This window comes from Chlorocebus sabaeus, chromosome 24 (genome assembly GCF_047675955.1).
Source record: "Chlorocebus sabaeus isolate Y175 chromosome 24, mChlSab1.0.hap1, whole genome shotgun sequence".
Lineage (NCBI taxonomy): Eukaryota > Metazoa > Chordata > Mammalia > Primates > Cercopithecidae > Chlorocebus > Chlorocebus sabaeus.
In genome coordinates this window covers 81,177,089-81,193,372 of record NC_132927.1, presented here as the reverse complement: position 1 = coordinate 81,193,372, position 16,284 = coordinate 81,177,089, and the positions used below count along the sequence as shown (strand labels likewise).

At 53.2% G+C, this 16,284-nt stretch overlaps 1 protein-coding gene and 1 long non-coding RNA gene across 6 annotated transcripts; one reads left to right on the top strand and one right to left on the bottom strand.

Moving 5' to 3' along the window:
* Positions 1–6,547: 6,547 nt before the first annotated feature.
* On the bottom strand, positions 6,548–12,387 carry SIVA1 (SIVA1 apoptosis inducing factor). Of its 2 annotated transcripts, XM_007987994.3 has the most exons (4): positions 12,189–12,385; positions 9,783–9,977; positions 8,840–8,996; positions 6,548–6,771 (listed from the first exon to the last, which is right to left on the bottom strand). In XM_007987994.3, the coding sequence occupies exons 1-4, from the start codon at positions 12,304–12,306 to the stop codon at positions 6,714–6,716; spliced, it is 528 nt and encodes a 175-aa protein (XP_007986185.1). In that variant the 5' UTR covers positions 12,307–12,385; the 3' UTR covers positions 6,548–6,713. The 2 variants fall into 2 exon arrangements, with proteins under 2 accessions (XP_007986185.1, XP_007986186.1); XM_007987995.3 differs by lacking the exon at positions 9,783–9,977 and having other exon boundaries at positions 12,189–12,387.
* Positions 12,388–12,465: 78 nt separating this feature from the next.
* Positions 12,466–14,247, top strand: LOC119619095 (uncharacterized). Of its 4 annotated transcripts, none has more exons than XR_005235543.2 (2): positions 12,466–12,763; positions 13,437–14,247. It is a non-coding gene; the product is annotated as an uncharacterized lncRNA (long non-coding RNA). The 4 variants fall into 4 exon arrangements; XR_012091104.1 differs by lacking the exon at positions 12,466–12,763 and adding an exon at positions 12,797–12,893; XR_012091103.1 differs by lacking the exon at positions 12,466–12,763 and adding an exon at positions 12,906–13,175.
* Positions 14,248–16,284: the final 2,037 nt, after the last annotated feature.

The following is a 16,284-nucleotide window of genomic DNA, read 5'->3' as shown; positions in this document are numbered from 1 at the left end:
TCTCTGAGTCCATTCTTTGGGTGTGGATGGGTGAGTTTGTTTCTCACATACGCACATCATGCTCTTTCCAGCACAAGGCCGGCCTGGAAGGGAGGAAGATACTAAAAGTGACTTTAGCACTTAGACCTCCCACGTTTCAGCAGGTGTGGGTAACTGAAGGCTCTGCAGGTCCCTGGGTCTGGGGGCCTCAGTGTTGTAGATGAGGTCCCAGGAGCTGAGAGCGCTACTGCGGCATGTCAGGATAAGGCCTCGGCCTGCCTTCCCAGAAGATGCCACTTCCAGTGAATGTCCGCTCAAAGGCTGAATTTATCATACAACAGATAATTATTTCATCCTTTTGCTTCTAGCAAGTCTGGGACAGAGCTACAGAAGGGGCTGACAGCATGTAGGTTTTTTTTGTTGTTATTTTTTAAAAAAATCTAACAATCGTTGCCCTTTAATTAAGGTGTCTAGACCATTTACATTTAATGCAACTATTGATATGGTTGAGCTTAAATATACTATCTTGCTCTTTTTCTATACATCCCATTTGTTCTTTGTTCACCCTTTATTGTCTTTTTTGGATTAAATAAGTATTGTCGGTTGTCTCATTTTATCTCCTTTATTGGCTTATTTTTTGGATTTTACCAGTTTTCCCACTGATGTTCTTTTTCTATTCCAGTATACACATACAATCCAGGATACTGCATTGCATTTAGAATAAATATATTTTGAATAAACGAATGAATGTAGCTCCGCAGCCCTCTGGGGATTTCATATAAGTGAGATTATGCAGTGTTTGTCTTTTTGTGTCTGGCTTATTTCACTCAGCCATAGTATCTTTAAGGTTCGTTTGTGATGTAGCATGTCAGAATTTTATTTCTGTTTAAGGCTGAATACTATTTTACTGCATGTATAGACCACATTTTGTTTATCCATTTGTCCCGTAATGAACATTTGGGTTGTTTCCATCTTTTAGCTATTGGGGATGATGCTGCTATAAACTTGTGTACAAATACCTGTTCACATCCCTGCTGTCAATTCTTTTGTGTCTATACCCAGAAGTGGAATTGCTGGATCAAACAGTAATTCTATGTTTAGTTTTTATTTTCCTTTTATTTTTTTGATACAGAGTCTCACTATGTTGCCCAGGCTGGTCTTGAACTCCTGGGCTCAAGTGATCCTCCTGTCTCAGCCTTCCAAACCACTAGGATTGCAGGGATTAGCCACTGTGCCAGGCTTATGTTTAGTGTTTTGAGGAACTGCCTGCTGTTTTCTGCACTGGCTGCACCATTTCACATTCCCACCAGCACTGCACAAATGTTCCAATTTCTCCATATCCTCCCCAACACTTGTTTGTTTTCAAATAATAGCTATCCTGATGGGTGTGAGGTGGTATCTCATTGTGGTTTTGATTTGCATTTCCCTCATAATCAGTGACGTTGAGCACCTTTTCATGTGTGTGCTGTTTTTACATATTCTTTGGACAAATGTTTACTCAAGTCCTTTGCCCATTTTTGAATTTTTTTTAATTGTTGCGTGTTAGGAGTTCTCTATGTACAGATGGTCCCTGACTTACAACGGTTCAACTTACAATTTTTCAACTTTATGATGTTACAAAAGAGATACACATTCAGTATGTTCCTTAACAATATTTCCAACTTGTGATGGGTTTATCTGGATGTAACCCATTGTAAGCTGAGGAGCATCTGTAGAGACAATTTTAATTTTTTTTTTTCTTTGAGACAGTCTCGTTCTGTCACCCAGGCAGGAGTGCAATGGCGCGATCTAGGCTCACTGCAACCTCTGCCTCCTAGGTTCAAGCGATTCTCCTGCCTCAGCCTCCTGAGTCGCTGGGATTACAGGTGCCCACCACCACGCCCAGCTAATTTTTATTTTTTAATATATTTTTAGTACAGACAGGGTTTCCCATGTTGGTCAGGCTGGTCTCAAACTCCTGACCTCAGGTGAGCTGCCGGCATCAGCCTCCCAAAGTGTTGGGATTACAGGCGTGAGCCATCATGCCTGGCCTTTTTTTAAATTGACACAGTCTTGCTCTGTTGCCCAGGCTAGAGTGCAATGGCGAGATCTCGGCTCACTGCAACCTCCGCCTCCTGGGTTCAAGTGATTCTCCTGCCTCTGCCTCCTCAGTAGCTGGGATTATAGGTGTGTGCCACCACGCCTGGTTAATTTTTGAATTTTTAGTAGAGATGGGGTTTTTGCCATATTGGCCAGGCTGGTCTTGAACTCCTGACCTTAGGTGATTCGCCTGCCTCAGTCTCCCAAAGTGTTGGGATTACAGGTGTGAGTCACTGCAGCTGGCCTAGGCAATTGTCTTTTAAATAGATTATATATATACATATTTAAAGACAGGGTCTTGCCATGTTGCCCAGGCTGGCCTTGAACCCCTATCAAGTGATTCTCCCAGCTTAATCTCCTGAGTAACTGGGACTACAGGCACTTTTAAAAATCAGAAAAAAACCCTGCCTTTGGTGTCCTCCCACATAGTGACCATTTCAGGTGCTTGTCATATCTTTGTGTATATGCACTTTCCATCTGGTGTCATTTTCCTTCTGCCAGAAAAGCTTCTTTTGGTAATTTTTGTAATTCTTTCAGCTTTGTATGTCTGAAAAGTCTTTATTTCACCTTCACTTTTGAAAGATATTTTCACTGGGTATAGAATTCCAGGTTGACATTCTTTTCTTACAAAACTAAATTTGGATAACTGTTTATTCAAGCCAGGCACGGTGGCTCATGCCTGTAATCTCAGCACTTTAGGAGGCTGAGGCAGGCAGATCACATGAGGTCGGGAGTTTGAGACCAGCCTGACCAACATAGAGAAACCCCGTCTCCACTAAAAATACAAAATTAGCTAGGTGTGGTGGCGCATGCCTGAAATCCCAGCTATTCGGGAGGCTGAGGCAGAAGAATTGCTTGAACCCGGGAGGTGGAAGTTGTGATGAGGCAAGATCGCGCCACCGCACTCCAGCCTGGGCAACAAGAGGGAAACTCTGTCTCAATAAATAAATAAATAAATAAATAAATAAGTTTACTCAAGTTATTTGCCCAACCCACAGGTGTTGTTCACTGTCTGCTTGCAGTTTCTAGTGAGAAGTCTTGCTGCCATTCTTTGTTCCTGTAAACACAAAGTGCCTTTTTTCTCTGGCTGCTTTTAAGATTTTTATTTTTCACTGGTTTGGAGGAATTTCATGATGTGCTTCATGTAATTTTCTCCATGTTTCTATTGGGGTTTATTGAGCTTCCTGGATCTGTGGCTTTATGTTTCCACCAAATTAGAAAATTTTACAGTCATTATTTTAATTATATTTATCTAGAGATGGAGTTTCGCTCTTACTGACCAGGCTGGAGTGCAGTGGCGCGATCTCAGCTCACTGCAACCTCTGCCTCCCAGGTTCAAGTGATTCTCCTGTCTTAGCCTCCCAAGTAGCTGGGATTATAGGCAACTGCCACCACACCTGGCTAATTTTTGTATTTTTAGTAGAGACGGCATTTCACCATGTTGGCCAGGCTGGTCTCCAACTCCTGACCTCAGGTGATCCGCCAGCATCAGCCTCCCACAGTGCTGACTAAGAATACACGCCCAGCCTACCATTTTTTTTTCCAAAAGTTGTCTCCACCCTGCTATGCCCCTGGTCCATGGTCTCCAGTTATAGGCACAGTGGGCTGCCTGAACTTGTCCCACAACTCAGAGGGGCTCTGCCATTTTCCCCATGTTTTTTCTGTTCCCTTTTGGATCGTTTATATTGCTATGGCTTGAAGTCCACTAATCTTTTGTTCTGCAATGTCTATTTTGGTTTTAATCTCATCAGTATATTTTCCATCTCAGACGTTGTATTTTTGTCTCTGGAAATGGTTTGGGCCATTTTTATGTCTTTCATTCCTTTTCTTAACATGCTCCTGTTTTCCTCTATCCTTCTTAATAATGGCCATTCTGATGTCCTTGTCTACTTAGTAGACAGAATTATTCTACCACCCGGTGTCATTTCTGGGTCTGTTTCTACAGACTAACTTTTCTTCTCATTGTGTGGTGTAGTTCCTGCTTCTTTGCAGGTTTTTTTTTTTTTCTTTTTTTTGAGACGGAGTCTCGCTCTGTCGCCCAGGCTAGAGTGCAGTGGTGAGATCTTGGCTTACTGTAACCTCCACCTCCTGGGTTCAAGTGATCCTCCTGCCTCAGCCTCCCGAGTACCTGGGACTACAGGCACAAGCCACCATGCCTGGCTTATTTTTGTATTTTTAGAGATAGGGTTTTGCCATGTTGGCCAGGCTGTTCTCAAACTCCTAGCCTCAAGTGATCCACCCGCCTCAGCCTCCCACAGTGCTTGGATTACAGGCATGAGTTATTGACACCCGGCCTCATGTTTGTTCTAAAAAAAACAAAATGTTTCCCCCTTACTTTTGAGTTTTGTTCTGGATTCTATTAAAGTACTTGCAACCGTTTGGTCTTTTTGAGGCTTGACTTAAAGTTGTTAGGAAGGCACAGAGCAGTCTCTAGTCTAGGGCTAATCTAGCCTGAATATGGCATCAATATCCTTTTGAGTTCTCTACCCTGTTCTCCATGAATGATGTTTCTCCACACTTAGTGCTGGGAATGTGATTTGCTTCCTGCTTTCTTCCAATGGCTCTTTCCCCAGCCTCAGGCAGTTTCCCAACACACAGGAGCCATCAGTCCTCAGCAGGAGCCTTGTGGGGAACAACACTGAGGCAATTTCTACTCCAGTGTTCCAGCTGCCCTGGGCTCCTGGCGTTTGTTCCCTCTCTCAGGCACTGCTATCCTGCACTGGCTGCTGTCTGCTGTCTACAGATCTGTATCTGTATCTACATCTGGTCGTCTATGGGCCAGTTTTATTGCTCCACCACAGCTGGAAGACCAAGAAATATTTACAAACATATATGCCAGGTACTGCTCTAGGCAAAGTCCCATCCCTCATGGAAGCGACACCTCAGTTAGTAGAGAAAATAAGTACATTTGCATATTTGCTTAAATATGCATTACACCCAGTAAAGTTAGGTAGGGTGGGAGGGAGAGTGATGGAGGGGTTGTCCTACACATTAGGGCACTGGGATGCTTCTCTGAGCTGAATCCGGGGGAGCCTATGGCCGTCCAGAGGAAGAGCTCGCCAGCCAGAGGGAGTGAAGGGCGTGCAGGAGAAACATGCTGAGCATTCTCAGAACAGCAGGAAGGCCGGGCTGGGGCAGAGCAAGCCTTGGGACGGGGGAGGAGGGGTGAAGCCAGAGGCTGTGGGGCCACAGGCTTTTACTTTTAAAGACATGTTTAGCCACTGGAGTGTTGGAACAGGGGAGTGACAGATCTGGCTGCTGTATAAGGACAGACTGCCACGTGCGGGGCAGAAGCAGGGAGCCTGGAGGGCGCTATGTAGTGACCCCACAGGGGAGGGAGGCAGGCTGGCTGGAGCAGTGTGGTCCTGTGGGGCAGGGATGCAGCCAGAGGATATGAAGGGAAAAGCCGACAGGCCCGACGGGGCAGCGACAGGAGTAACAGAAATGAGGGCTTGGGTGGCAGTCTGTTGTGGACACCTGGAAGGAGTCAGCACATGGCTGACTGTGCTTGCGGCAGGCGGTCAAGGCCGTCCTCGGTGCAGGAAGCCCTCAGCCAGTCCTCTGCAATCCCCTTCTAAGTTGCCCCCTGGAATTTTACCATGCTGACCACCTCTCTGGGGGTCCCCTCTACCCGTGACATGGGAGTGCTATATCCTCAGCCCCAGGGCAGCAAATCCCACTCTGGGCCTGGCTCCAACCCACCACCTGGGCACCACTGACTTTTCTCTAAGAATCAGCATCATCTGCTCCTCCAACAGCTTCCCAGGGACAGCGAAGGCTCTTCTCAACTATCCCCGGCACACGATCCCACCCACCCTCTGCCCCAACCAACCTTTACTCTAGTCCAGAGCTTCTCCGAGGGGCTGTGGCTCGACTGCTCCTTCATCCCTGGAGGGGCTGGGACCCGCCTCAGTGGACTTGTGTGGAGACCAGCACTCAAGCCCTCTTCTGTCCTCCAGGCCACCCCGCCTCCTCTCCTGTCAACTCCTCTTCCTTCGAGGCCCCACACAAGCTACGCTGACTGCAGGGGGAGCACTGCTACGGCCATCTCCCTGCTAGAGTAAAGCTCCCAGAGGGCAGGGGCCTATCAATCACACAGGGTCTGACCACACAGACACCAAAAAAGTAAACTAGACACCAAGATGTGATGGATCAGGTGTGCATGACAGTGGCATCTGGGGATGGTGTGCGAGTATCACCTCTCTCCATGAGGGTCTAGTACACCGGCCGTGTACCCTGGAGCCAGACCTGGGTCCTTTCTCCCCATTACCAGCTGGGCAAGCTGGGGAGGAGCATGCTCTGGGCTGAGACTTCCCATCTGTAGCAGGGGGCGAGTGAGGGGCCTCACACAATGCAAGTGGGGTCTCTAGGAGCTGGTGGGTAGACAACAGGTGCAGCAGGCCCCGCCCACTGACTGTTCCTTTGGCCATCCTAGGTGGAGGGTCACAAACTCTACCCTCAGAAGTGCTGACAGACAAGAGTCCTCTTGTGCAAATATAAAGAGGTTTATTCATTCTGTCATTAGGATACAAAATAGAACATGTAAAAGGCCTTCCCACTGACCCCACAGTTCAGTGTGAACACCGAGCGCTCATCCAGGGAAGGCTGCCATGCACGGCGTGGCTCTCGGTGAAGGCAGCCGGCTTGAGCCAGCCTCAGGTCTCGAACATGGCGCAGCTGGTGCACAGCATTTTCTCATACATGTCACTGCAGCTGCGACAGCGTCAGGGAGGGGAGAGAAAAGCTGCTGTCAGGGGCTGTATTGTGTCCACCAGTCCCCACCATTCAAACGTCAAAGTCCTAACCCAGAACACTTCAGGACATGACCTTATCTGGAGACAGGATGACTGCCGGCAGAATCAGTCTAGATGATGGCACTGACGTAGGGGCCCTAAGGCAACACGACCAGCATCCTAAAAAGACTACCATGTGAAGAGAAGGACACAGAGAAGGAAGACATGAAGCTACAGGGAGCGGGCAGCTGTCTACAGGGAACACCAAAGATAACAGCAGACTCCAGGAGAGGTCAGGACAGGTTTCCCATCACAGCCCCAGAAGGAACCAGCCCTGCCAGCACCTTCCTCTCAGACTTCTGGTCTCCAAAGCCGTGTGGCAGTATCTCCCTGCTGTCTAAGCCACCTGGTCTGCGAACTCAGGTACAGCAGCCCTAGCTGATTCCCACTGCCAACCAATTCACATGGGGCCCAACCTGGGTTTCCAGTAGGATAGAAGCTCTCCAAAGAAACCTCCAGATGACCTGCCAGAATTCACCGAACCACAATGGTCTACACTGAAGCACATCAAACAGTGCTTTCTTCTGATGTATCAAGACTAAGGGTAGGGCTGGGCATGGTGGCTCACGCCTGTAACCTCAGCACCTTGGGAGGCCGAGGCCAGAGGATCACCTGAGGTCAAGAGTTTGAGACCAGCCTGGCCAACATGGTGAAACCCCATCTCTACTAAGAATACAAAAATTAGCCGGGCGTGCTGGTGCACGCCTGTAATCCTAGCTACTTGGGAGGCTGAGACAGGAAAATTGCTTGAACACAGGAGGCAGAGGTTGCAGTGAATCAAGATCACGCCACTGCACTCCAGCCTAGATGACAGAGCAAGACTCTGTCTCAGGGAAAAAAAAAAAGCTCTAAGGGTAAAGGTGAGAGAAACCAGCAAAACACAGGGAGAAAGTGATTAAGAGAGACGTTGCGAGGAAACAATACCGGCAATGGCTACCCCAAACACGATAGGACCATGGAGTCAACAAGGCAGCCAGAACTGCTTGCCACCCGGTGTTGCAGAGTTTGCCAATAGGACTGTGGGTGAGCCGTGAAGACAGCCCCTTCCCTGCCACCAGCGGCTAGCTGGAGAGCCCTGTAGAGGATGGGCAGGATGTCCTGCAGATGATTCCTAACCTGGATGGGGCGCATTACCCCACTCCTGCCCATGTTGAAGCCATGGGAGCCGACCACAGGCACGCGGCGCTTCTCCCTGGTGCTGCCCACCCCCTGCCTGGGGCTCGCCATCTCCAATGAGTCGGGCCTCTGCCCTGACTGAAGAAAGGCTCAAGAGAAAGGACTCGAGATGTAACATGTGGTTTCTATTTTAGATGGACAATTTCAGACACTGTTTGGACTAAGCTTGCTTTGGGTCTACAGAGCCAGTTCCACATGTGTCTGGATGAAGTCGTCTTTCTCAAGGGGCAGGGCAAACAGGCTCCACACTGTCCACTCCCACCCACCAGCTGAGTAGCCCCTGTGGTGAGAACGCCCCTCCCCACCTTAGGAGTAAGGACGGGATCCAGCCAGCTCCAGCAAACCCACCCACAAATGGGAGACCACGCAAACATTCCACTTCCTGCCTGAGAGGGTCTACAACCAAACAGCACGCATGACTGTGGCGAAGCTGCAGTGTGCACCTGTGTCACCAACCAGGGGCTTCTCAGACAGTGAGGAGGACCGGGAGGGGGGTGCTCAAAGGCCAGAGGAGGAGGAGGTGGGGGCGCTCAAAGACCAGAACAGGAAGCGGCTGAAGACAGGGACCAGAGCTGGATACACAGCAGGTCATCTGTGAGGTTCAGCTTTCCCTTAGAGAGGATTACTACCACTAAAGTTGGGCCAAGCATCTATTGCCACCATGTCCCATTAGGCAATGCCAGATGGCACTGCGTCAGGTGCCACACATGTGGGAGCTCTGGGCCCTTCCCAATATGGGTGAACCACCCGTCCCCCGTCACGGCTTGCTGGGGCTACGGGACCTCAGCAGCTCCAGGGACTGAAGTACTTACTCCACGAGGCCACACAGGGTACAGGCCACGGAGCCACAGCCCCAGCAGGTGCGCACACACCGCCCGCACAGGGCTCGCTCACACTGGCTGCAGACGGCCTTCCCATCTACGGCTCGCACACATGAGGAGCAGGCGATGGACACTATCCCGGATGGGTCTGTGAGGAAGAAACGCCATGCTGTCAGCCTGCAAGGAGACGGGAGTTTCCGGGACTGCTGGGCTACCTGCCTCCATGCATACCTGAGGGCAGAGGGCTCCGACCTGCCTACCCCATCCTCACCCACACTGGGTCCTTCTGACAACCCAGGAGCCTGGCACAGTGCACAGGACCCCGTTTCACTAGTGAGATCCAACGTGAGACATGCCTGCAGGTGACTCCAAGTTCAGTGCTCCTTCCCTCACCAGGTCCCTCTGCTACCTGGAGGCCAGTGCTGGAAGGATCACTCTTCCCCTGCTGCTTGTCAGAACTCCATGTGTCCCATCTGGGTCTCAAAGTGTGGCCCACTGCCTTACTGGTTAACCAAGAGGTGCCTGAGCTCCTCCCAGACACACCAACCAGCCTTGAGGTAGGGTCGGGGACTGCATTTCTAACCAGCAACACAGGTGATGCTCTGAGACCCACACTCCACACTGCACAGGGATGGGAGTGGCGTGTTTCCAGCCATGTGGGACCATCCCAGGGGGCTGCACGTGGAAAGCAGATGGGATACCCAGGGAGTCTCTGCTGTTTTTCAGGCCCAGTAGTTAGAAACTGTTTAATCACTTCCAGTCTTGAATGTGAGACCTCCTGATAACAGGAGCCTTCTGAGCCAGAAGGCCAAGCTCTAGGTCAGACTCCTGCTTGCCCAGGCAGGAAAAGCCTGAGCTTGCAAATGAAGAAAAATGCCTGTGCCACCACCTGCTCTCAGTGCCACAGCCACGAAGGGCTGCTGGTGCCACTCACCAGCTTCGGAGGCCTGCCCAAGGCTCCTGATCAGGCGGCCATCTGGTCCAATCAGCATCTGCCCACGTGCAGCCCTCGGCGCCCCTGTAGGGCCAGGCTTTGGGGACTCTGGCAGGTGAACGACGGCACAGCCTTCATCCCACACATGGTCCAGGTAGGCCTGGGCCCCGAGGAAGAGGAGTCGCTTGGTCTTCTCTGGGGGAAGACAAATCATTCTCACATCCTTCACTGTGTACCAACGAAGCCCCTGCATGGCCACTTAGTCTTTCCAGCCTCACATGAACCCCATCGTCCTCCTGTGTGCCCTCTGTCACCCAGTGACCCCAGCCTGTGTTGTGCCCTGGCGAGCTGGGTCCTGCTCTGCCTCTAAATTGAGAATGCTCGTGCCTCCCTTTCTTACCTGGCTTAGTTGTCATCTCCTCCAGGAAGGCTCCGGCCGTGCAGCCCCACCTGTGCCTGATGCAAGGGTTCCCCCTCCTATCACTCTGCTCACTTTCGGCAACTCACGGCCGGCCTTGCCTCACTGAGCTTGTTCCCCTTTCTCCCTTTTCTGCTTCCCCAGCACTTCCCACCTGGAAAGCAGGCTCTGTGGAATGCATAGAGGGAGCTCTGCTGTGGAGCACTAATTCACAAAGCTTGTCACTGCCAAGGAAGCAGCCAGAAGCTTGGAGCTGGGCCTGCAGCCTCTGGCCAGTGCACACCCCTTTACCTGCTACAGAGTTGCTGGCAAGACAAGCATCCCAGAACCTTCCAGATCTCGTTCTAGAATACCCACCCATCCCTGGGAGCAGTGATTTTCCATCAGGCCACAGTTCAGTCACCGGGGGAGGTTCAAAAAATCAGATGCCCAGGACCAGACCCAGAAATGCTTTGTTTTCGCTTTTTTTTTCCCCACCTCATTATAACACAGTAAAGGCAGAGATCCCAGAAACTCTATGTGGCTTTACATGAAATGGGCAGCAATAATAGTGGGTAACTCAAATGGAGTAGCTGATGCCAGCCCACAACACCCTGCACCTCTTCCTCCTGGCCCCCCACACCTCCCCCCATCTATAATGGGAAAGGAATGGGACAGACATGCGGTGAGGCTAATCCTTGTCCTCAAGGCCTTGTGGACAATTCGAGGTTAAGAGATCAGGGTGACAGCTGTGGCCTGGAATCTGGAAACTGTCACACAGTTCAAAGTAGGTGTCCTGCATTTACCTACTTTGTAACGAGTAAAGAGCCAGACTGAGCCAGGCCCCGTTTCCATCTTCCTCTTCTTGCCTGCACAGTGTTTGAATTTTTCAACTGTCCTGAGAGGGCAGACGCTAGCAGTCCAGCCACAGTTCCCATGGCATCATTCCTCTTAACTCCGCATGGCCCGGGATAGCACTCGCTTGCACAGCCCTAGCACACTGGAGACAGGGCACACAGGAACCTTGGGAGGGAGCGTCTTTCCTTCATCCCCAAGGCACAAGCGGCACCAGACAAATCACACCCCCCGGGTCATCCTCTAACTGCTCTACAGGTGCAGACCTTGTGTCCCAACCACTAGGCAAGGTAAGCTCCACTTTGTACCTGCCCCAGGGTATTCATCATCCCAGTCAGAGTGATGATCAATAAGACCAATACGCCTGAAATCCAAGGGAGAAAGCCAGAGAAGGCCTGGGAGCTCACTGCCCTCACATCCCACCCAGAACTGGACATTCCAGCCACACGGAGTCCTACTTCGCTCTCCTGCTGCCTGGCTTCTGCCTCGGCCTCTTCCTTCCCTGCCTCTGCCTGGCTAACTCCCACTCTCCCCCACAGGATTCGGCTCAGACTCTGTTCTTCCGAGAACCCTTCCATGCCATCCCTGCAGGTGCGACTGCACAAACCTGTGCCTGCCCGGATCACCTGGGGCGATTCCTTCTCCTGCTGGTCTCCCCAACTAGATTGGGGAGCTCCCGGGAGACGGGACACATCTGTCTTGCCCGCCTTTGGTCTCCCAGGACAGCCGCAGTGCCTGGCAGGGCGGCGCGCTCCATGACTACCTCTTGGGTCAGGAGGGGCACTCTTCGGGTTAACTCCATGCAGGACGCCCCGCTCCCCGACCTCTCCCAGGGCATCCTGCGCGGGACAGTCCTGAAGAAGCACCAGGCAGCTGCCGCTCATTGCGGGGCGGCGACTAACCGGGATCGTGGAAGAGGGCGCGGGGACTAAGGGCAGCGACCCTCTTCTTTCAGGTTGTTGGACAAGGTGGGTGAACGCTGGGGTCCTCACATCCCCCTCACTGACTCCAGCCCTGGGCGTGGCCAGCTTGTGTAACCGCGGCCAGAAAGCAGGGCCCTCGAGCCCCCCGCTCAGGCCTCAGAGGGGACACTGAGGCCCGGCCCGTTCCAGGCCCCGACGCAGTGGACCCTCGGCAGCCCGCCCGGCACTCACCGAAGACCTCCTGCGAATAGCGCTCGGCACACACGCCGCGGCTCACCTCCCTCTGGCCCACGCGGACTTTAAGTTGTAGCGGGGCCGCGTCCGCGAAAGGGCAGCCCCGCTTGGGCATTGCCTCGGGGCCGGGAGCTACGCAGCTCCCCGGCCGCCAGCACCTTACCAACGACGCAGTGACGTCACAGCCGCGCGCCCATCCGCGGGCGTGAGCGGGTTTGAGGCCGAGGAAGCGACGCGGCGCGTGATAGGCTGCGGGTGAAGTGGGGGGCGGGGATCCTGCGCGGAGAGGCGCGGGATAGGCGGAGGACGAGATCGGGGGTGGGACTCATATGCCGGTGTACTGGATTCGACCGCGCGGGAAAGGCCAGGGGCCAGGTTGAGGATCAGGGTGGGCGGGTCTATGGGAGGGATTTGTGCGCATACGGCTCAGGATAGGCGGGACGACAGTCTAGGGGCGGGGTTCCTATGCAGTGCGAAGCGAGGTAGGCTGGGAACCAGGTCAGGGGCGGCATTCGGCTGCGCGGGAAGAGCCAGCGGGTGAAGCCGAGGGTCAGGACGGTGCAGCAAGGGCGGTGAGTTTAAGGGGCGGAGCTTGTGCATCGGGGGCGGGCCTCGTTTGAGGATCGGCGTGGGATGCGTCAGGGCGACGTCGGGGCGGGTCTAGTTTGAGAAATGGCGCGGGATTGGCCAGGGGACGGCCGGGTCGGTGGCGGGATTCCTGTCAGCTTTTGTTTGATGCCTAAACAGTAGACACTGGTTATAGTTCCTCATTTACTTCTCCGAAGTTAAGGGGCAGTCCGCTTTTTCCTAGCTCTTTTTTCCTTTTAGAGACAGGGTCTCGCTGTGTCACCCAGACTGGAGTGCAGTGGTAGTCTCGGCTCACTGCAGCCTCCGCCTTCCGGGCTCAGGCGATCCTCCCTTCTCTGCCTCCCGGGTAGCTGGGACCGCAGGCGCGCGCCTTTGCGCTCCGCTTTTTGGTTTTGGGTAGGAACGGGGTTTCGCTCTGTTGCCTCGGGTGGTCTAGCTCCTCGCTGTGGCGGTCCCCGCCTTCCGGAAGTAAAGGTGTGTGGGGGCTGCGCTCCGAGGGCCGCGTGCGGCTGCCGAGCGCCCCCGGGCGGGGGTGTGTGGAAAATGTTCTTGCACAGCGGGGTCGTCTGACTTGGGGTCCCCAGGCCGCGCGGTGCACCCGCGTCGTCCCTTCTCCGGGGTTCTGCTCACCAGAGGCGGCTCTCCCCTGCCCGGCAGGTGCAGAACCGACGCGCCCTGTGGCGTGGGCTTCACCTTGGACTATGTTCTCCTCGCGGCTCGGTCGGCGCCGCCTCCCGTGTGAGGAGCTGACGCCTGGAACTCTGCAAACCCATCCCGCGTGACACCCGCGTCGCAGCTGCCCGCACCCCCTCGGAGGCAGCGCACTCCTCCCTGGCCACGGGTGGCCGAAGCCCCACCAGCCTCCAGGTCAGATGTCCTTTCTCCTTCTCCTGCCGCGGGGTTCCCCGCGGTGGGGGGCGGGATCCAGCATTCTCGGCTCTTCCTTGCCACTTCTCCGGCATAATGGAGAATTCCTTCTGCTTTAGGGAAATGACTTGAAAGTTGCTCAGTTGGAGTCACGTGTGACTAAACACACATTTGGTTTATCCCAGAAATAGATGAAATTCTCAGGAGGATTCTTTTCAATCTCATAGATCGTGGGGATTTCTAAAGATTTCCCTGTGTTCAGACTTCAAACTACCCTAGGGTCGCATCACCATCGTGGACAGATACAGAACCTCGGGCAGATTGTGGAGCGGGGCTGTCCCCCGGGCCGTATGCCGGTTCCTCAGAGGCTGCTGGGCAGGACTCTGCTGCTTCAACAAACTTACCTGGCTACCACCACCCGCTCACCCTTGAATGCCTTCCTGGGCGAAGCCACGAACCCTCCAGGGTTAAGCCCCAATTTTGGGGCTCACCTGCCCTGCGTCAGATGGATACTTAGCTTGTAAAGAAACTGGTAGCTGTCCAAAGTGCTAGGAAAAAGGAAAATTCATTAAACAAAATCATTGTCATAATTTTCCTCTAATCGGTCTTGAGGTTTCTTCTGGAGAGTGGCTGTAAACTTTGGCCCTGCCCTGACGGGGCTCTGGGGCCGGTGGGCGTGGGGTTAGTGTGCCCTCGTGGGATGCCTCCTGACCCTGGCTGATGGCCTCAGGCCTGCATATCCAGCCGTGCTGGCATTCCTGTCACCAGCAGCTTGCTTCTAGGCCTTGGCAGGCAGCCTGTGGCTTTTGTCTGAGCCGTGATCAGTTCATTGCTATCATGATGGCCTCTCTGGGAGAGTCCTGACCAGGAGGAGAGTGAGGTTTGGGTGCGAGGGTCAGGTGAGAGCTGGAGGAGGCAGCGCAGCAGAACACATGAAACTGCAGAGCGGGTGTGTGACTCACGGGGCTGGGGAGAGGAGGCAGCGTTCCTCACAGGCCAGCGGGAAGGGGGAGCCTTGGGGAACAGGCAGGCCAGGCAGAGGATGGGGAGCGAGCCAGCGGCCTGTGCACCAAATCTGTATTGGGGTCCAGGGTGTTACCCAAGCGCATTTCCTGTGGGGTGTGGTTTCGAGCCGGCAGGCGTCAGCTTCATGGTATCTTGCTGTGACTGGGTGGTGGTCACTGTGGCCTGTCTGCACAGTCCGTGAGGGGTGTGGGGCTCAGGGGCCGAGTCCAGTAGGTTGTATCCAGGCGTCCTATAGGGAGCTGGTCACCAGCAAGCAGGTGTATAAAGCAGAGATCTGGGTGGACCACCCTGGGGAACTGGGAGGAGGTGAGGAGCTAGAAACTGTGTCAAGAATGACTGAGCCAGGCCGGGCGCGGTGGCTCAAGCCTGTAATCCCAGCACTTTGGGAGGTCGAGATGGGCGGATCACGAGGTCAGGAGATCGAGACCATCCTGGCTAACACGGTGAAACCCCGTCTCTACTAAAAAAATATAAAAAACTAGCCAGGCGAGGTGGCGAGCGCCTATAGTCCCAGCTACTCAGGAGGCCGAGGCAGGAAAATGGCGTAAACCCAGGAGGCGGAACTTGCAGTGAGCTGAGATCCGGCCACTGCACTCCATCCTGGGTGACAGAGCGAGACTCCGACTCAAAAAAAAAAAAAAAAAAAGAATGACTGAGCCCTGCTTCTGTACCAGAAAGTCCAACTTTTCTTCCTAATGGATGCCATTCTGAATAAATCTTATCATAAAACGATAATAATTCACTACAATTATCACTAATTTGTCTTTTACCCATGTATTCAACAGAGACCACTCTGACCCCATCTACACTGGGGCTGTGTTATTGATACAAAGTGGAGAGAGCCCCTTGCTATAACCACTCAGACCCTCCAAACACCTGCTACTGAAAAGAAGGGAGTGGAGACCCGAATGATTGGCCTGGCTGTCTGCACTAACCCACTGCTCAGTCGCCAGAGCCTGTTGGCTCTGGTCTGCGTGGAAGTGACTGAATTGGTGCTGGGGGAGAAGTATTTCCCCTCTGCGTTGGTGTCTTTTTACCCTGTGAAACGCCTGCCGGGATTCCATCCCGAGAAGGAGGAAAACGATGACAATTAGTGTTCTGGTGGAAGATTTAGCACCTACTACAAAACAGAGGTTTGAAAACCTATTTTGCAGCTCTCAAATTTCTATTTAAATGACTTGACTTTGACAGCCCAGTGCAGATACCAGGGCCCAGTGGAGAAAGCCCTCAGCCCCCTCTCCCCAGGAGCTTACCCCTGCCTCGAGGCTCCCTTTTTGTCTCTCTTGCTATGTTATGAAAGGAGAGCATCTGGGAGCACTCAAAGGCTGACTTCTGCCTGTGTGTCCCACCCCATCCCAAGGTGGCTGTGCTGCTGAGGGACTCAGGCCTGAGGAAGCAAGTGCCCGTGGCCTGGGGCAGGGCCATGCAGTTGCATGGCTTTCCTGTCGCTCAGGTCACTGAGGGCTGTTCTTGGCACTGTCTAGAAAAGTTGCTTGAATCCCTGGAGTCACAGTAATCTCATAACCCAGCCTATGCCCCCGGGCCCCTGCCGTGTGAGTAGAGCCTGCTGAACTTCCTGTGCTAGTGAGACCGGCTGACAGCCACAGTGCTC

What these genes read in the sequence shown, in the direction of transcription:
- SIVA1 (XM_007987994.3), bottom strand. Translation starts at nt 12,306, where the DNA reads ATGCCCAAGCGGGGCTGCCCTTTCGCGGACGCGGCCCCGCTACAACTT. An exon ending in CTATTCGCAGGAGGTCTTCG is followed by an intron (nt 9,978 to 12,188) that starts GTGAGTGCCGGG and finishes GTCTTCCCCCAG; the next exon opens with AGAAGACCAAGCGACTCCTC. An exon ending in ACCCTGTGTGGCCTCGTGGA is followed by an intron (nt 6,772 to 8,839) that starts GTAAGTACTTCA and finishes ACGCTGTCGCAG; the next exon opens with CTGCAGTGACATGTATGAGA.